We start from the raw sequence: 20542 nt of genomic DNA, 5'->3' as shown, positions 1-20542 counted from the left end.
GATGGTAACATTTGGCTATAAACGAAAGACAGAAAAGAAGAACAGAAACAGACATATTGCTGCCGTGTTAATCAAATTAGACAGACGTCCATCTCTACTCAGACTTTGATATCGATGTCGATGTGGGTTAGACGGTATGGATTGTTCTGCGCAAATGCCTTTATCGGAATGAATGATAGCAGCCGAACGCTACTGCAGCACATCACAATAGCCTGGCCAGCCAGTCCACTCACCTAATCGCCACATAGCGCCACACGGCCAACATCACTGTCAGGCCAATGGAAATTGTGTGCAGGATTTGCGTGAAGTGCATGTGCACCAGCAGATACACGGCCCACGCATAGCTCAGATCCTTTTCACCTACAAAACAGTGCGTAATCCAGGCATTAGCAGGAAAGGAGCATCTCCATAAGGGGGAGAAGACGGTGACGCTTACCCGGCTCCATGTATATGTACTGGTAGGAGGTGTAGGGTATGTACTCGAGCATCACAAACATATCAGCGACGGCCAACCACTTCAGAATGTTGTTGATGGGCGCCTTGGCCATTTCCTTTCTGGTTAGCACCATTATGTTCAAGATGTTTGCTATTGTTCCGAAAATGCAAATCTGTGTGTGTTTGGGCCAACAGAAAAGGGAAAACAAAAGCAACCAAGGGATGAGTTATTCATAAAGGTGGGGTGGTGGGGAATTTCTATCGGACTCTGCCACATCGCCCCATCTCCACACTGTTACTGACTCTCTGCCAGGCCAGGCCCAGGCCACACTACCCATCAAAATGGAAATGCTTTATTTTTCGAGTTTCCCTTGGATTTACTGTGAAAACATCCTGAGCTTTTCATTTGATACATTAATTTGTAATATTCCATTTGACCTTTTCCGTTTTCCCAAACCGAATGATAAAAATCAAATAATTGCTCTAATTGTCGAGTTTAACCAACCGACCATTATTCGGTAATATCTGTGTTTGCTGAACATTTGAAATATTTAATTAACTTCCGACCACATCGAAACCTTATTCATATCCATGCAAAGGAAACCCCTGACAGACTGAATGACAATGATTTGTGAATTGTGCCCAACGCATTACTCCTATTCATCCGAGCTGCACGAAAAAGTACCAACAGTTTCATGGGCTTGGCAAAAGTTCAAAGGTGTCGGAGCCCCAAAGATTCATCAGCAGGAGCTGACGGATAGACAGTCCGTGGCAGGACATTTTGCACAATTTTTCGGACAGTTTTTCATTTCTTGACTTTTCATGACGATAATCCCAACCCCAAACCCTTGTCCCAACCCCAAGCCATTCGTTTCATTGTATTGTTGATCATTAGTCTTGTTGCTGTGCAGATGGGGTGGGTAATACTTACCATAAGGGATACATAGCCATGAATGCTGTTGTAGGCCCTCAGCCAGTTGTAGATTTCACCCTGGCAGTACCCCTGGCATTCGTCGTTCAGCTTTGACTGGTTCTTCCGCTGGAACTCGTACATAAGCTTCACAAAATCCTCAATCTCGCTGCTGGTTATCTTAAAGTCCTTGAGTATGGTGGCATTGAAGGGCACCGATTGCTGCAGATGCGACTGCGGCATGTTGCTGGTTAACTGCATTTTGATGTGGCCGATATTTATGCCATCCACCTATTAGAAACCCTATGCAAAGCGAGTGCTGAAAATAACCAATTGAAATGCTTTAATAATCTTGCGAAACCAGACAAACAAAAGACTTATGTGTACATGGGCCACAACGGACCACATTGCCAGGGCCAAACAAATTGAACTTCCAAAGCCCGTGTCAGAGGCCAAAGCAAATCCTGCATTTATTTTGTTCACCGCTGTGTGATATAATCACCCAACCTCCCACGCGCGTCCATTCCGCCCAAGCATTGAAGGCCGCAGCGGAAAACGTGGTACCAGGAGAATGTACAAATTTTTGTCCACATTTGAGCTTACTTGACAATCGGTTTAGTAAGCTTCCTCCCGATGGTAAGCACCGTGTAATACCAATACCGTCCTGCCCGCGTTTTTCCGTGGCATTGCAAGTGTAACTAATGGAATATGCAATGCAACGGTAAGCGGTCGTGCCTGGGCGTAGCCCAGAAATTAATTGGCAGCACGCAGACCCAGTTGCAACTACTTATTTGACGGTTAGCATATGACACTCGGCCAGGTGAGTGGTGCAAATCAATGTCGACATGTCCACACGTCGTCGAAGGTGTTGCATTCGGCTAATGGCCCAAAAACCAATCCGAATCTGTATCTGAATCTGAATCGAATCCTGTTCGCAGCACATATTTTGCAATCTCCAACCACTCCACCCTGCTCCACCCTCTTGTCCATGCCAGTCTGAACGACGACTACAACGACAGCATTGCCTCATCAGGTATGCATAATTCTTGAATTAGCTGTGCGGCGGTTCAGTGGATGCCGTAGAGTGGGGCCTGGACCTGGCCTGTCATTTGCTGCTTGTCAGCGTTTTGATGCTGATGGATTGGCCTTTCGATTTCGTCAACATTTTGAGCCGCGACGTACGACTACATCTGTGGCGGGTAATTATTCTTTACGATTGAACATTCCATCAAAACGAAATGGTCATCAAGAAACGACAACGACGATCTCCAGGTAGCCGATTCAATTATGTTCAGTTTGTTGCAGGTGTCCGACCGCTCTTAAAACGACAAATTTCTGCCGACAAATCTTTATGTCCAACGAATACAATTCGTTACTGGAGGCTTTTCAATGGTCTTTCAATAAAAAACAACCCCACATGCGTGTCTTCACTGTGCCATCATCTAATAGACTATCATTAGTTTTTCCAGGGAAAAATCCTGGCATTTTGAGGATTCCGTTCCACTAAAGAGCATCCGCTTTAACTTTACGTCTCTCTTTATGCCCTCTAAGCTTGTGTCGTCGATGGCCATTTCTGTTTTGCCAACTTGCAAAAAACAATCCCTGTACAATTATCTTGTTAGCTGCTGTTACTTCCGTCCTTTTTCATAAGACTGTTTTTCGTCGCAGCCGGTGGCAGGTGGCACGCATATTCACATTCACACGCACACACCCACAAGCACATGAGGGGTAATGGCAGACAAAGTGATACAAACAGAAAACTGTACTTAAGCGGCAAAGGAACTTCAGGCTGTTTCGTTTTTTGGCTTTTTTTCCGGCCACTTCCCTATGCCGTTAATTAACGCCGGGCTCTCTGGTGTTAGTGTGTGAGTGTGTGAGTGTGTGGCGGATGTTTTTATTGCAACATTTCACTAGAACGACAGGAGACAGATGCGGCTTGGAGCCACGCTGGGCCAATTGGCCTATTCTGCTCTGCCTGCTCGTACTATCCCCATGCACTTGTTGAACATTAAAAAGGCATAAGTTCTCGTAATGACCAGGCGCTCGAAGGCCAGAACTTAAGCTTAAATGCAGAATATATATTGCTGTGCGATGAACGAGAACTTATTAAAAGCTTTTTAGCTATAAAGTAAATTGGCAATTTACAATTTTCCCTATGCTTTAATGGTCGACCATGGCATGCAGGACCTGTGTTGTATCATGAGCACTGCAGAGGATTAAATGCAATTGGTGGTGCAGTGAACTGTGGTAAATGTGGAACTAGTACATGAACTGTGCTGTTTGTTGAATGAATATATTTCACCACTGGACCAGCATGTTTTGGTATTTATGCTTTTGGCATTTAAGCGATGCAATTACTAAGAAGAACTTAGTCGCGATTATCCATTAGAAATACAGGTAATTTATGGGTATCCGTCTCCATTGACACTCGCCAGTGAGTGACTTGAGCGTGTGTTACTCCAAATAATTTTCTGAATTAGACAAAAAACCAAACTGCTTATGCTGTCAGACAGTCGAGCAGTCAGACAGTCGCTCTGGCGTTCTGTCGGACACAAATGCATTCGCACAGATACTCTCACACACACAATGGTGCAGAATGGAGCTGCTGCTGCAACTTGTTTGTGCAATTTTGGATCGATGTGGGCATGATATTTTTCTCGTCAATGTTTTATTTGATTTTCATTTGTGGGCCCAAATAGTTTCTGCCTAATGAGTGCAGTTCGGTTTCGTTTTGAGTGAGTTTCTATGCGTGTACGCACATCGGAAAAATCGTATAAATACAGTCGTTCTGACTGCCATCGAAGTTAGTTGAATTTTCGGGAGAACCCCGTCGAAACAGTGCCCCCAGTGTCCAGTGTCCAGTGTAAAGTGTCCGTGCCCCGTGAGAGTCAATCATTAATAATGAATTTCACTGTAAGTACTGAAATTGAGTTTCTGTGCACATTCCTTTTGAAATGGAGAATGCGAAATATTAAAAACCCACTGCCTCACCCTTTCTTTCTATGGCTCTCGCTTGCCCATCGGTCATGACTCGTTAATGGAAAATTCTTGGAAAAACATCGCGAAACAGTTAATTTTGCTGATTGCCTGTGCTACTTGCATCCTGGCCGCACCTGCACCCGCACCCGTGGCCGAAGAGCAGCAGCAGCAAGGTGCAGAGGAGGGCTCTGTGAAGGCCAAGCGTGGCCTGTCGCTCGGTCTGGGCTACCACGCCCCATTGGTGACATCCTCGCACTACGTTGCCGCACCGACTATAGTACACCACGCACCATTAATTTCGCATGCACCGCTCATTTCGCATGCACCACTCATCTCGCATGCACCGCTCATCGCGCATCATCCGGTGTCGTATCACCTGCCCAGCTACCATTCCATCCACTCCCTCCACTCCTACCATCACTTCTAATGAACCCCAGAGTCGTGAGTGAGCAGCAGCAGCAGCAGCAGCAGCAGCAGCAGCAGCAGCAGGAACAGCACCCACAAGAGCAGCACCAGAGATACTACACTTTTGCTTGGCATTAGTACGATTGGACTCCCTTCCGTGCTTTCTTTCCCTAATGACCTGCTTTTGTACATAATCGTATAAATAAATACATGTGTTGAACCAGTCCTCCTCCGTCTGCATTTAAGCGCGTACGCAACTGCTCAAAGAACGTTCCAGATTAAGCTCATGCCATGAGGAAACTTTATTTCTGAGTGGCTGCAGTCAAGTCAAGTACTCTGGTCGGTTGCTTGTGGCATGGCAGCGGAGCAGCAGGGGCTGGCAGATGCAAGCCCAGCTGTTAAATACTCATTGTTAGGGCCAAACAGCCACATTATAAACATAAGCTACAGCTAAATTATGATTGTGCGCACAAAATACAAATGAATGCTGCAATTTTGTTGCACAGTCGAGGAGCATTAGAGGAAAGGAGCATTGAATCGTACAACATTAATGTATAATGCTGTGGTCCATATTGCTTCAGCTGTTAGGGAACTTTTGTTTTTCATTTGGAAAATTTATGGGGAAAATCCTTTCTATTGGCAGCAGACCACCGGGCAACCAGAGCAGAAGCTTAAGAGAATCTTAAAGAAGATTAACATTCAATGCGCATTCGTTACACACATATGTTTATGTATTTGTTTGCACTAATTTCATCTTAAAGCTAGATAAACTTAAATTCTTTTCATAGAAACAGAAATCCACATGTCCGAAATTTCCAAGCACGAGCTCTGCCCGGCACCGGCACCAGCACCGGGCCCGCACACAGTTTAGTCCGAGAAGCTGTCGCTCCAGTAGGTGGTGGTGAGGGGGGCCACCGACTTGAAGAGGTCCCTGCCTTGTGGCTGGCCCTCCGTGGACCTGCGCTTGTTGTTGTGGCTGCTGCGCTCCTCGCCATGGCGGAGGCAGCTGGTGCTCTGATGGCGTTGCAAGCGCTGCTGGGTGAGGAAGGTGCGCTGGCATCGCTTGCATTCGTAGATGAAGCCATGCTCGTCGTGTCGCACGGCCATATGGCGCTTAAGTTCGGCTCGCAGCTTGAAGACCTGCGTACAGAGTTCACAGCGGAAGTGGGCACGCTCCTGGGCGTGACGTTCCATGTGGGTCTTGTAGGCCCATTGCACTTTGAATGTCTTTTCGCAAATCTCGCAGGTGAAAACACTGCGTGGGTCGTGGGACTTGCGGTGTAGAACGTAAGACTGTTTGCGCGAGAAGGTCAGGTCGCATTGATTGCACTCAAAGGGACCGGTCATCGAGGGGGAGCCATGTGCCTTCTTCTTTGAGGCACTGACCGATTCGTCATCGTTGTCCTCGCTGCCGCGCTTAGTGGCCTTCTTGCGTCCACGACCGCGACCCATCGAACGTTTGCGTTTCTCGCTGATGTCCGACTCGGGTGAGTCGCTCTCCGCACTAGTGGAACCTGCCACGTCCGACACCTTGAACTCCACATCGTCGTCCTCATCATCGTCGCTGGCTGAGTCGGAAACGGGGGCATCAATGACCACATACCCTCGAGGACGACGCACCTTGTTCTTGCTGCGCGACAGGCGCTTGCGTAGATCTCGTTCTGTGGTTTCCAGCTGCTTCCGCAACTGTATGGCAATGGTGAGACTGTTTAAGCACGTTGTACAAATGAACTGCGGCATGAAGTCCTTGACGGCAATGGACAAGTTGGGACAGAGGTCCACCAGCATGTCGGCGGGTGTGGCGTCGACTGTCTTTTTGAAGAGGCTGACTAGATCTTCCTTGCTGGTGCAGACGCGGCACTGATTCTCGTCAACTTCCTCCTCCTTCTTGCGCTCCCTGACGGCAGGAACAGGGTCAGTGCCATCGGCCTGCTCTTTGGGTGGCTCGTCACCGGTGATTAGTTCAGCTTCCTCTTCCGAAGCCGATGCAGACTCAAAATTTTCCTCAGCAGTAACATCCGTCTCCTCAACGGCAGCGACATCTTCTTCAGCACCGACGTCAGCAGCAGCTGCATCGTCTTTTTCTGCAGCATTATCTTCTTCCGCACCGATGTCAGCAGCATCGGCTTTTTCTGCGCCCCCATCGATGCCCTGCTCTGCGGGTGATGTATTAGCATTGTCCACCTCCTCAATCAGCTTATGCACATCCACTTCGGGCATCTCATCGTCCAAAAATTCAGCTTCCCCTATTTGCACGGCCCCAGCAACGTCTGGTGTTATTGTTGCAACTTCCTCCGGCTCTGCTGCATTGGCCATTGTATGAGTGGAGGCGTCTCCCTAAAATGAACACTTTTTATGAAGAAAATCTGTTGTGCTTGACACTTTGGATTATAACCAGTACCTCTCCTATGTACTCCATAAGATCTCCCACTACTTCTGAGGCGTCTGTGGCTTCTATCGACTTGTCCTGCTGTTGGTCGGTATGTGGCTGCAGCTCCTGGTAAACCACCGGGGGGGGCACCTCTACACCGGGGCTAATCTCTTCAGTGCCATTGGCGGCAATCACAGGCGCAATGTCTGCTTCCATTACTGCGCGTGTTTTTCTTCTTTTTTTTGTGGTGCACCCCGGGGTTTTTTTTTTCTTATTTTTTGGCGCGGCTACCGGCGGTGGTTTTCTTGTTTTTTTTTCTTGTTTTCGCGAACTTTAGTCGCGATTTTATATTAATGGGCACTGGCCTTTTTCGCGGTATTCGTTTGTTAATTGTTTAATAACAATTTTAGTTTGTAGCACAATTCGCGCAGCAGAGGACTGATGTACCGTCGAACCTCATACCGTCAATATACTGACGAATTATTCAAGCTCCATCATACATATTCCTCGTTTTTGATATTCCGTCGAATATTACTAGCTGGATGGAACCCTCAGCCCTGGCCACATAATTTTAGCCGATTAATGAATCAATTTTCCACTTGACTAGCATGTATTAAATACTTGGCTTGTTTTCCTGCAATGGAGATTGCTTTTATTGTTTTTGCCTCAATTTTGGTGCAATACAGCGTCTCGCATGCCGATGAAACAACGAACTTAGCCCACTTAAGCCCCCTGTATTTAAACAGTTCAACGACTTGAGTCAAATGGCGGAAAATCTGACTGATTATAAGTTCTTCATGTAGATCCATGCCATCTTTTCTTTGAACTTCGAAAAAAAACTACGATATCTTGCACCTGAACTGCGCTAAAATGATACAATTTTCATTATTTTCGGTGGAATATTCAAATACCGTCATGGTCTACAATGGGTTAATTGTTCGGCTAACACACTAAACAGCTCAGCGCAGCGTATATTTTTTTTCGCTCGCAGCCATATTGAAAAAGTATACAGAGCAAACAGCTGTTTGGCTACCGATACTATTGATCGATACTATCGACTGGATAGTCGCTGTAACTGCGCGCCAAAGTGGATTTATTTGAAGTGAATGATTGACACTGATATGAATTCGTTACAGTGGAATATATGTAGGAAAGCTTTTGGTGGGACTGGAATATTTATGATGAAGAGAAGAGCAATTTGATGTAATAAACATAATTCTACCGGATGTTACTTTCAAATTTCACTTTCGCTGCAAATTTCGTACGTGTGTTGGCCATAAAACAGAATAAAGAACACCTTCCCTCCCACAACCACCCCACCTTGTCATGTCTTAAAAAAATACCGTGGCCCCCTGACTTTTCAACGCGTAGATGCGCAAGAAACAAAACAAAACAAAAAATCGAAACGTGATTTGCATAATGTTTCTTGTCTTTTTTTACACATTAATTTGAGAAATGTGTTCTCGCGTACTTGGCCAATAAAAACAACAACAAGCCTGTCTTTTCCGCACGATTTCCGAAGGACAAGTGAAACGAGAAACAAGAAAAAGGTGCTTTGTGGGCACTTAGTATGGCTTTTAAGATTTCCAATTGCTAAGTCCCAAAACCAAATGGCTTATACAATAATAAAATGCAAATATTTCGATTTGAATCAATTCCCGGGACAGGCTTTTGTTTTGTGTTGTTTATCTTCAGCTAAGAAAACTCAAGATTCAATTCAGTGCCCGCCCCCCACATTTAGTAATATTGTTGTCCTTTCAGCAGCAGCTAAGATGAATATTTATATCAATTTGTGATGCGGTTTCCAAGAGAAATGTTGGGCATTAATGTGTCCGATGTTCCGGATGTTCGGGCGCCTTTAACGCTAACAGGTCCTGTCACTCTCTGCACACGCGTATGTGTTTAAGTCCTCCTCCGTTATTTCCCTTTTGTGCCTGATTTACGTCAGCAATTATCGCAGTGGAATGTTCAGAGGCTTCTACTCTTGATAAAAACATCCTGGTCTGGTCTCGTCTCGACTCGGCTCCTTTAGGTTTTTGCTGTTTGTTGTTTTTGCGCTTTGATGATGCTGTTGCTGTTGCCGTGGCTGTTGCCGTGGCTGTTGCCGTGACTGTTGCCGTGGCTGGCATTGTAACTTTGGTAGGGCCAGAACCAGGTGACGATGGTTTGGACTCAAAGGACCAAACCGCTATGACGCCAAATGGTAAAAAACACAACATCGGGGGACGATTGCGCCTTGGAATATATGTTACAAGATAAATATAGCATTACGTTGGAAGTGGCAATAATAAAAAAGCACGGCCATGTCAACTTACACACATACATACGCATCCAACTACCAGCGAAGTCAGGACATGATAAATTACGCACGGGAGCCGCCATCGGCATAGCTATTGCCATCCCAAAGACAAACAGCCAGCATATGGCTGCCTGTTGAAGGCTTAAGTAGCACCAGAGACGCACAAAGCCCTCAGCGGGGGATGATGTTCTCAAGTGGAACTGAATATACATATTACACTCTGCCAGGTGTACATAGCACCTTTATACGTAAAAGCAGCGATCTGGAACTGTTATTGGCGGTATTGAGGTTTTAATTTCTTTGTGGCTCTCTTCCATCTTTGGTTTCTACTATGTATATGCCTTCCACATGAAGCAATAGCCTGTCTTCTTTAAATTTGACTGATTTACCTTTCCATTTTCAATTTAAAGTGTTTGACATTTCAGCTGTTTGTTTGCTCTGTGCTGCCCTTTACACTCCACCGCAAAGAGAGACCTCTGACACACTCTGGCTTTCTATTTTTAAGAGCTCAGGCTCGTAATATCCCTCCTTATGCACCAACTTAGTCAAAAGCGATTGTTTTTCAGCTAGTCCGGCTTAGAGAAAGTTTTTTTTCCACCATGAACTTCGTGATGAATTATGATCAACCTATCGGCTTCGATATTGTGATATTGAATATGCAGAAGTTTTCCCCCATCCAACGATAAAGTGACTTGGCAATTGGAACTTTCCTTGCGATGGAAACTAACTTTTCCATAATGTGATTTACCACTTGACGGGCTACGTCTTATCCATCAAATCAAATCGATGAATTCCGCCGCCAATCTAATTTAAGAGCACTGCTGATTCGGCACGTGTTCTCGATGCGAGCTGGAGCGTCCTTTGGCTGAGCTCCTACTCTCTCAAACAGTGGATTAGAGCAGATTGTTCTTTTAATTACTTTTTCGCAATATACACGTGACTACTAACGGCGGTTTATGCTTTTAGTCGTACATGTGCCAGCAATGCCTTGAGCTTATGAAAATTAGCCCGAATACGTCTGTAGCTCCTCTGGGTATCTTTTTTTGCACATTAAGAGTATATGGTAATGGTAATGTTTATGCTAATTAATGCGACATTAATCAAATTCTGATGCTGATGTTCTTATTTTTCCGTCTCTCCGGGCTGGCACATAATCCTTTTGCCGCACATTACGCATACGCAGCGTGGCGGCTGGGTGCATACAAACAAAGAAATGGCTAAGTAAATAAAATGCCTGAAAACGGGACTTTGGGTCGATTTCTTGTGCAATGCAAAGTTCTTTCCCACAAACAGATGTACACATGTATCGTAAGAGTGCGAAAAGCCACAGAAAGGCAAGCTAAGGCAGCAAATAATAATTTATCGTCACATAATTTAAAAAGCCCTGGGGTAACATGTTTATGCTTAGCTGCCACTCAGCTGCTGCCTCCCCAGTGTGGTGTGGCGTCTTCATGGAGAGCGTTCCGTTTCTGTTCCTGTCTCTTTTTGCTCTTTTCTCTTCGCTCTTTAAAGCCCAAAAGCCAATTTATATCCATAAATACCATAGAGTATCTACATATATCTATGACTGTAACAAATTTGCACACGGCCCAAATTAAACGAGTAGCAGCGCAGATAAAAATATACAAATACAAAAAAAGTGCAGGGCCTCAATACGGGGGTTCATTATTAATATGAAATCGCTGGCCCTCTGGCTCTAGCCCCAACAGACCAGGACCGGGGTCATAGATTACAATTATTGGGGGAAAATGACAGGCCCATAAAGATTGCGATAAGCAGCTTAACGCCTGCCTCATTACCCACCCACACTCGCACACACATGATTGTTGTTTCCCCAAACAATTGCCATGTGTCTGCCTTCGCGAGTCTTCCTGAGGTACTTATAAGTGGATCAGCCTATGCTTCCCTCGTCTGTCAGCTGGGAAATGTGTCAATGAGGCACATATCTGCATTATCCTTACAAGATTTAGATTGATTGAATAATTTGAAAGCCTTCTCCATCTCCCTGAGGAAAAGTAAATTTCAATCATCTTTTGTACTCAAAGCAGGCAGACGACATAGTCCCAGAAGTATCTCAAGAATTTTGCATACATTTTTGCTCGAGTTTGGAGAAATTCTCCAGCTGACGTAATTTATGAAACGAATAGAATACCTACAAATTTTACTTTCCTTTGGCCCCTGACCGGAGCGGCAAATTAAGCCAACCGGTTTGTTTATAAATCACCAATCAAAACAAAAGCCGACAAATAAGCAAAACGATTCCTTCTCTTAACTCTTTCAAGTGGCCGATATGGCCGTGGCCGTGGCTGTGGTGACGATGGGAAATGCCCAGAATGTCTGTAGAACAGGGCAGTCGTACAATGAACTGTCGCCCAACTGTCGCCGTCGAAAACAAATCGTATGCAAAACAGTTTCATATGTACGTTATGGCCACATCTTCAAGGCGCTATCGACTGGTAAATGCCTGGTAATCGGCGCTGGAAATTATCCTCGATAATACAACGTAGCAAACGGGAGCACAGCAGGAGGATAGGGTGTCAATCTGGTAAGATTTTAGGTACAATTTTCAGCTTAGAATATCATTTTTTTATTTCTTTCTTTATTTCATAAACAAATCTGGCACCTGGTCAGAACTTCTCCACATCTAAGTGGTATCTGATATTATTTATTTGTAGCTTCTTATTTCTGCCACATTTGCTGTGCATTGTTTGGCCTTCCTGCGAGAGGCTGTTAGAATTCCCCAGTCCGAATCGTTTGTTCTTTTGCGAAACTCGTTTCACATTTCTCGGATTATACGAGTGTAGGATGCCACAAAAATTAGACGGTTAGACAGAAACCGAATCCAAAACCAAAACAAGAAATTCCATTTCTAAACAGCTGCCTCTAGGAACGAGCTCTCACTCTTTCTCTCTTATAACCTATGTGCCTCTACCCATATCTAGGCGGAGGGGCTTTCATTCATCCCGTTCTTGGCTGCTGCCGTCTGTTGTTGTCTCCCACTCGAAGATGGGTATAAATAGCTGCGGCGCGGCTCGTGCAGAATCAATTAGACTCCAAGCAACTTTCAAGAAAGAGCATCCAGCCCAAACAAACCAAAAACCACAAGCATGTCGAAATTTGTCATGGTTGCCCTGGCATTTGCCGCCGTCTGCCTGATCCTGGCCAGCGCCGCCCCTGCCGCACAACTGCTGGATGCACAGACAGCCATCCAGAAGATAATTGGTGAGTGGGCGTAAAGCATTTTATATTTGTAGAACATACACAACTGATTTCCATCCGTCTTTGCAGCTGCCTACAATCGCATTCCAGGACGCTCTGTCGTCCACCCTGCGGAGGTGGCCACCGTGATTGATCCAAACACATTTGTGGCCCACTACTGAAAGGACTCACTCTCTGTCCCATGAAAACTTGTACAAAATCTATCTCCACCGCACCAATTCTTTAATAAACAAACGAACAAAATAACCCCCGATTGGCTTTCTTATCTTCGGTTTATATTGGCATTTAAGTTGTTTAAGTTTAAGTTGCATAATTGGCACCTGCTTCTCATGCAAGCGGCAATTATAGAATTTGGCTTTAAAATTTAATTGCCTGGCAATAACCAAAAAACTTGATTCTCGAAAGTATTATCCAAGGAAATTTCGACAGCACTAGTTCTGGCAAAAATAAACATAAATAAAGGAGAGAACCGGAATGGGAGGCCTGGGAAACAGGGCCACATTACTCTGTGATGGCATGATGGAATATTAATTAAAATTTAAATTAAAGCCCTCGTGCAGAAAGACAATGTAATGGGTTGCACCACAATATCCAGTACCGACGCTCAAGGACTTTAACCAGCATTGCAGTGCGTTTTATTATCATAACAAGATGGTATGCTGAACAGACCAAATTATTAATAATTTAATAATAATTAGATTAGCTTTAATTGGTAAAACTGATAGAGCTTGCCACTAATTAATAACAACTTATTATACTCGTATTACTAATACATAACATTCTCGGCAGGGGAAAACTACCCAGAAGTGAAAGGTTTTTAAGCTTAACTATGATATACAATGACTGCACCATCCAATAGCCCATGCGACACCAGCAGAGGACTATTAACCAACCGAGCGAGGGGCGCTGCTGCATGACGTGCGCCATGCAGGAAGGATAGATGGAGGACTAATATTCGATCTAATAGGAATGTGGAAGGTTATGCGGTTGCCCTGTCGTACTCTAGAAGTATCGTTAACTGTCGAGCAGAGGGAGTTTTTGAAGAGTACTCTGTGAGACCTGGAACAAAGGTAGCCAGAAACCCATCTCAGGAGGTTGGCCCTAAAGGTCAAATTCTTCGGCTAGAAGGGAGTGGTTTACAGCGTTGAATGCTTTACTGAAGTCAGTGTAAATAACATCGGTCTGTAAGTTTCCTTGAATGCCTTCCCTAATGAGGCTATAAAGCTGCGGAAACTTGGCTTTACGAAAGCACTGGACACGTTTAGGTGGCCTACCCGACCGATCCAACACACGTGGTCCTATATCGCAGGCGTCTTCAGGTATACAGAGGGGAAGGACTCGGGCTAACAACACCATGGACGGATCCGATACAAAGCAATCGACCCAAGGAATGTTTCACATATTTCAATTAGACGGGGTAAAGCCTAAATAAAGAAAATATTCATATTGTTTTTGTATATTTAAACGCTTAAATTTGTCTGTGGCCATTCGAGGATTTGTCCATTTTTCAACGAAAACATTTCATCGAAAGTTTGTCTGTTCGTTCTATAAAGTTCTGACGTGAAATAAAACACAAACATTTTTTTTGCAAATTGTTCTACCATTTTTTTTTTGCTAGATAACTTGCGTATAAAAGTGGGAAAAAGAACAGATAGTGGATCTGCAAGGCATTGGGCAAAGTTTAGCAGGGCTCTCCATCTGATGCTGGAGTGTTTATCCAGCTCTTGTCTAGAAATATCGACTATTTCAACCACGTGCGGCCTTCACTCATCTCTACGCTCCGGGCCGTAGTATGCACTTCAAAAATAACGTCGACTGCGCTCACTATATTGGCATCAATAAGTTGATAATGTGTCGTGGTTGTGTGTCAGTGCCACGGACTGGGACAGGCTAAAGCTATGCCGATATTTCATGCATCAAAAGCCACGGCCATAAAGGGATAAGAGATATAGTGGATTCGAGTTTTTATTGAAATGGAAATTGTCTCTTCACACACGGAAACAAGTCGAGTGAAATGAATTTGCCAATACCAACATGTCCACATTAAGTGTGTACAGAGCTTAGGCTTTCGTCCCATTCCCTGCTATCATCAGTCCCCCCGGACTTGGTTTTATGGCTACACTCAGGGAATGTATGTCACTGAAATATTCATGGGCCGGACAAAGTGAAGGACATTTGACATAAAAGTACACTTTAATAACGGCAAGACTCCACAGGTTATTGAAGGAAACAATGCTGGAGATGGGATCAATTGATGTACCTACTAGTAATCTGATTTCCCTTTTAAATGGATTTTTTCATTACACCAATGGCACGGCTCTGAAATATGCGCAGGTAGTCCTGCCATGACTCACGGGTCTAGTCCTCAAGCTTAGTCGTAAATCTTATAGCAAGAGATTCCTGGAGCCAAGTTTTATGGACAGGCCAGCAGCTTTGTGTGTACAGAAATATACTGCAACAAATTTTGCACAAAATACAATACAAGACAATATTTGCGTATTTTCCTTCACCTCAGCCATAAATTTTGCAGTCGGCCTAACGTATGATTATGTATCAGCCATTACTTACTCGAATCTCTTTCTTGGTTTATGCTCTAATTGGCCAATTGTTGCAATTTGCCCTTCTGTTAGATGTTAGTTAGATGTACGACTGCGGCTGCTAATTGGAATGGGTTTCTTAGTATTTTATGACCCCGACAATGACATTTAACGAGCACTTCTTCGCCGACCAATGTTCAAGAGCATCCGCTAAAGAGTTTACGAGTATTTTAGTGTTTATTTTGATCAGGAATTCCCCAGTGGAATGCGGCGGCAAAACAAAAAAACCCAAAACACCAAACACCAAACAACCAGCAGAAACAAAAATTTCTCGCATGCGTCGGGCGTATAAATTTGTTAACCGCTTTCAAACTACATCCATGGATCAGAATCCATCGATTTGCAATGCAAAATTCGCCTCCCCAGCACCAGCCCCAGACCCATAACCATTATCAATAGACCGTGACTTACCTCCACCCATCATCCGAGCGACTTCATATCGCGTCCAGCATCTGCTGAGGCAGCTTTAATTATGCAAAATACTGGCGCCACCAGATCGTGCTGAAAAAAAAGCAAAACAAAATACAAATTTTGGGGAGGCAGAATGATTTGAAATCTGATATCAACCCAAAACCCAACAAGTCAATAAAAGCCTGTGCTATTTTGATTTAAGGCCTTTATCGACTATACAAATTCTCTAAGTTGATGTTTTTGCTGAAAGTAATGATGAATCCAAGAAGCAAGAGGAGCGACAAAACAGGTCAATGGTTGGCGAAATAATCATACATAGTCACACGAGTACATACATATGTATGTATAATCAATTCTCTCATCAGCCAAATTAGTAGAGGGTACACTGGATTGATTACATTCGCGCATATGGCCAGATATCATTAACATTTGTATTTATTTTTCAAACAAATATATCAAAAAGAGGCATGGCAGAGCTGTGGAAAGTCAATGAAGGATAATTACATTGCTGTGCAGAAAACAGTCAAAGAAAAGCAGAGTGCAGACCTGGGCCGTCCCTTCTTATCAAAGCTTCGGGTGCCACAAATTTTGAAAGATAATCTACCATGAACATCTACTATGAAAAAAGTCTAGTCAAATGTCAGTTAGAAAGTGGCCCAAAGGGAGTTACCTTATCTGCTTTACTTTATCCTTGGATGTCAGGCATGAAACAACAGAACGTAATTTTTTTGTATGTAAAATAAATAACATTGCAAGCTCTAATTGGTATTTATTTTTAATTTCAATGGGTTTCGCACAATTTACGTGCTTGATGTATTTTTATGGCGGCCAGTTTGTCATAAATACTTATTTATTGATAAAAAAAAAGCGGCGCCGTGCCTTAACCAAATATCAGTATATTTTATAAAAATATTACATATTTAAATTAAATTTCGCTGACACGTGCCCATCGGAGTAAAATATCGGACGACAACACGACGCAAAACTTGTTTTCAAAATAAAATATTATATGATGTATTTATTTTACAGAGTTTTTTAATAAGATTATATTAAAAAGACTTTTTAATGTATTTACGTTTGCATCAAAGTGGATTCTATTTAATTTCTCTAGGTTTGTATTTAAAACACGAATACTCAATTAAAGTCTTTTAATTAGTCTTTTTTTCTCTAAGTTGATGGATTCGCTAATGGATGATCCCTTATTTAACCAAAACAAAATAATAATATAATAAATGCCAAAAATACCTGTGAATACCTCACTCAGAAAAAGTTAAAACATCCATTTGTTCATTGGCGAATTACATGATAAAACAGGGGGAAACTTTCTTAAATTTGTTTCATGTTCGGCTTTAACTTTCCTAATGGAAAAGTTGCTGCAAAACCGCTGCCAAAAGTCCTGTGGCAGATTGCGCTGAGTGTGGGAATATTGATGCGGAATAGGGATTCCTGAGTGCCAGATGAGTGTGATGTGATGCGTGTGATGCGTGTGTGTAGGGAAACTCTCCGTTAACTGCAAAGATGGCTGACAGTTTTTCCGGAATATGAATCCGAAGCTCCAGCTTCAGCTCCAGCTTCAGCTCCAGCTTCAGGCCTGCGTGTCGCATCCATCAAAATTGATGGCTCACGCAGACCGGTAGCTTGTAGCCATAAACGAAACTGATGCCAACTCGGCACTAAAGCAAATGTGCTCAGAATGTAAAAAAGAAAAATCAAATCACAAGCAAATCTACTGAAATTAAGCACAGAAGTGAACCGAAGTGAACCCGCCCGAGTTAATCTGAGCCCCGCATTGAGGGCTATGGGCTCCGTCTGCCCTCATTAACAGGCATCAATGGCCGAGACCAGGTTATTAGCATAATCCTGGAGTACTCATTGTTTGAGCCGGCCAACATCTTGAGGTATGTATATACTCGTATCTTGAGTTCAGAGAACTGTAAGTGTAATGTTCTTTAAATGATTTTCTAGTGGCATTTGTCTGGCTTTATGGATTATGCTGAACTGCTGACTGACAGGTTTCATGCACCATAATGTATACTCGTGCTTTTTAAATTTTACAGGAGTCCCTTTGCTTTTCCCGTAGAGGGAAAACCGAGTCTTTGCCCATTAAACTGCTGCACGAATGTGAATTGTTTCCATCAAAATCCAATTTATTTGCAGCCACGATTGTTAACCAGAATAAAATACCATTGGCTTGGCCACTGTTCAGCTGTAGGTGTGTCCGGTGGACAAACGTGATATATTTCACCATAAATCAAGGGGATGGCCCCCGTCGATGGTCTGCGGTCAGGGCTTTTTTAGGCGACAACCGGGCGCCACATGTCAAAGAGCGTGTTCGGTCATATGCGAGACACAGAGTTACATGAATAGATACCGATTAATCATACGGTTCTACTCTTCATCGATATACAAGGATTTACATTATATACTTATACTGGATGTTGTTCAACAGGGAGTGGCTATTTGTTCTCCGATCGGTGTAGCATATTTGATTACAATCAGCGAAATTGTGTTTCCTGAGCCAAAACCCAAACGAGATTGCTCGGCAACAAGCAAACATTGGATTTGATTGGATTTACGACAGCACCGTAGAATATCAATCAATATCAAATTTGGTTCTAGCAAACGATACAGGAAATATTACTGTACACCTAGGATACACCTGTTGGATTTTGCATCTTTTAAAGCTTCAAAGTATTTCGTGCAGCATCAAGATAGCAGCTGAACCCGAGACGGGGGCCAAAGTTAATCCTCCAAGTGCAGCAGAAGGCAGCCTTGGCGAACTATGCTTAGCGAGGAGAGTGCATTTCAGCGAACGGTCTCCAACTGAAATAACACCGCCATTAAGATAGCAACAAGTTAGTGCCTCTTACGCGTCTTTCGAGATAGCAGCTCGCTATCTTGATTTCACGAGGCTCGTTTAAGGGAAACGGCTTCTTAATTGCTTTTACTCAACGGGCAGTGAATATTAAATGCTTCAATGGTCTTGAAACACATTGTTATTACACAACATTGGGGTGACAAACTATACCATGCCATAGCCGAGTGCATTTTCTATGATCCAATGACCTTGATTATGCAAAGTCATGAAGGGCTTCTAGGGAAGAGCCAACGAGAGGGTCTAACAATTTGCGTGTTGGACAAGCTCAGGGCAAGGAACGGTCTGATCGGCCTTCCGGCGGTCTGGCCATGTCATGGCAAGTGCCAATTCATTTAGCTGTCATTTATTATTTATTACGTTGTAATTTATGCAAATTGTGGGTTGTCCTTCATTTAAAACAATCGCCAGGGGGAAGCACCACCACCAGTTTCACAGCACCATGTGTCCATTCGCCCTTTCTCGTAACTTGACAAAAGAGTTGAAGCCAATTTAATTGTGATTTGCAAACTCACTGCTCAGGGCACGCTCCATTAGACCGACTGAAGTGCAACGGTGCAACACAATCGTTAATTGTTCTCCCTAAGAGTGCTCGTCCTGCAGTTGTCATTTCCTTTGTTCATTAACTGAATATTATATACGGGAATATCCTTTAATAGGGACTTTAAAGCCATTTCCAGCGTCAATCTGTTTGCCGTAAGCACCTTCATTGAAATTTATGCAAATTATTACGAGTGAGTCCTTTGAACTGGGACACGGCGAACTCATTGAAACTCGGCAATCCGTCTCAGATGTAAACATTTCCCGCTACGCGTTGCCTAGCACCTTCACCATCATCATCGCCATCACGCTATGGTAGGCATTACAGGAGAGCATTGAAAACTTCGCGACCCTCAATATACCCTGTTGCCAACTGTTGAAAGGCTATTATGACTTACTCTATTATGATACGCAAAGAAGCTAGATTCTTCGACCAAGTAATCGCTCAGGCCTTTACTTTTCCAATATATCTTAGTTCTTAAGAACTTCTATGGGGTCTGTCCGTCAGGTCAGGGTACTTTCAGCTGCGACCCCCAAAGCTCAGTTATCCTGTTTCTTGTGCTATATTTAATTATGTCCAAGTGCGTCCTTCCCCGGTGTGGATTACCATTGCAACTTTCTGCGGCTTATTGCAGACCGACCTGAGAGCTGCTCACCATAAATAGCAAAGGGAAGGGTTTGCGTTGCCACAATATGATGAGTGGCTTCCATTCAAGAATTTTTCATTTTCGTGCAACTTCTTCTAATTTCACGAATGCTATTTCTATATCTGTACAAGTGTGTGAGACAGCTCCCTAACGATATCAGCTAATTTCTGACATGGAAATGCGTTAGCCCGAAAGGGAAAAAGGAAAAGCATCTGTAGCCCTTAAGGAATAAAAGTGAGTGCAGTTTTCAAACTGTTTGCTCACTTTTTGTGGGGAATTTTGTGAGTACGAGTCTTTTTTGTACCCGCTACTCAAAGAGTATAGGGGTATATCATATTTGAGGGTAAAGTGAATGCGTGTAACACCTAAAGTATATATGTATATTCTTGATATATGTATATTCACAATGGACGAACATCGGTGGCATCCACAATTTTGAAGATACGAGAAATTGAAGAGTCAGAAAGAATAGCCCAGAAGGATCAAATGAAATTTCAATGGCTGCGATAGCCACACACACTCTCTCCCACACACCCTTCCTACTGCAGTGCGGAGGGAAATAAGGGAGATGTAAATAAGATTTAATCTTATATATATTCTATATAAAAACCTCCCAAACGGCTCGACCGATTTTTATAAACGACTTATAGAATATATTGTATTAGTTACCTAAATCGTAAGACCGCGTATATACTGACTGAGACTGAGAAACGGGTACAAAGTAGAGCCGCAACGTTCCGCCCCGTTTTAGTCTGGAAATCCGCTCTCTGGAACTGAGTTCGGAATTGCAACTAGTGGCTTGAAGTTCTGCAAAGTAATTTAAATAGAATAGTTTACAGTCAAAGCCGTAAGGC

At 43.5% G+C, this 20542-nt stretch overlaps 4 protein-coding genes across 4 annotated transcripts in view; 2 read left to right on the top strand and 2 right to left on the bottom strand.

Annotated features, from left to right (window-relative positions):
• The window catches only part of LOC6601272 (sex peptide receptor), a 54145-nt gene that overhangs the window by 1168 nt on the left and 32435 nt on the right, over nt 1–20542 (bottom strand). Inside the window, exons 2-5 of the mRNA XM_002026365.2 lie at nt 15627–15716; nt 1367–1664; nt 437–608; nt 234–360 (exon numbers count right to left, since the gene is read on the bottom strand). Of these exons, the coding sequence (XP_002026401.1) occupies nt 234–360; nt 437–608; nt 1367–1606 (539 nt within the window). The 5' untranslated portion in view covers nt 1607–1664; nt 15627–15716. The remainder of the gene's footprint in view (nt 1–233; nt 361–436; nt 609–1366; nt 1665–15626; nt 15717–20542) is intronic.
• LOC6601271 lies at nt 4247–4751 on the top strand. The gene is made up of 2 exons (XM_002026364.1): nt 4247–4258; nt 4416–4751. The coding sequence occupies exons 1-2, from the start codon at nt 4247–4249 to the stop codon at nt 4749–4751; spliced, it is 348 nt and encodes a 115-aa protein (XP_002026400.1).
• LOC6601270 (uncharacterized zinc finger protein CG2678) lies at nt 5439–7714 on the bottom strand. Its single transcript, XM_002026363.2, has 2 exons — nt 7131–7714; nt 5439–7066 (listed from the first exon to the last, which is right to left on the bottom strand). Exons 1-2 carry the CDS (start codon nt 7314–7316, stop codon nt 5597–5599), a joined length of 1656 nt encoding a protein of 551 aa, XP_002026399.1. The 5' UTR covers nt 7317–7714; the 3' UTR covers nt 5439–5596.
• LOC6601269 lies at nt 12507–12779 on the top strand. The gene is made up of 2 exons (XM_002026362.1): nt 12507–12621; nt 12688–12779. Exons 1-2 carry the CDS (start codon nt 12507–12509, stop codon nt 12777–12779), a joined length of 207 nt encoding a protein of 68 aa, XP_002026398.1.

This window comes from Drosophila persimilis, unplaced genomic scaffold (genome assembly GCF_003286085.1).
Source record: "Drosophila persimilis strain 14011-0111.01,24,50 unplaced genomic scaffold, DperRS2 tig00000002-arrow-pilon, whole genome shotgun sequence".
NCBI classification, from domain to species: Eukaryota; Metazoa; Arthropoda; class Insecta; order Diptera; family Drosophilidae; genus Drosophila; species Drosophila persimilis.
This window is presented reverse-complemented; position numbering and strand designations above follow the sequence as displayed.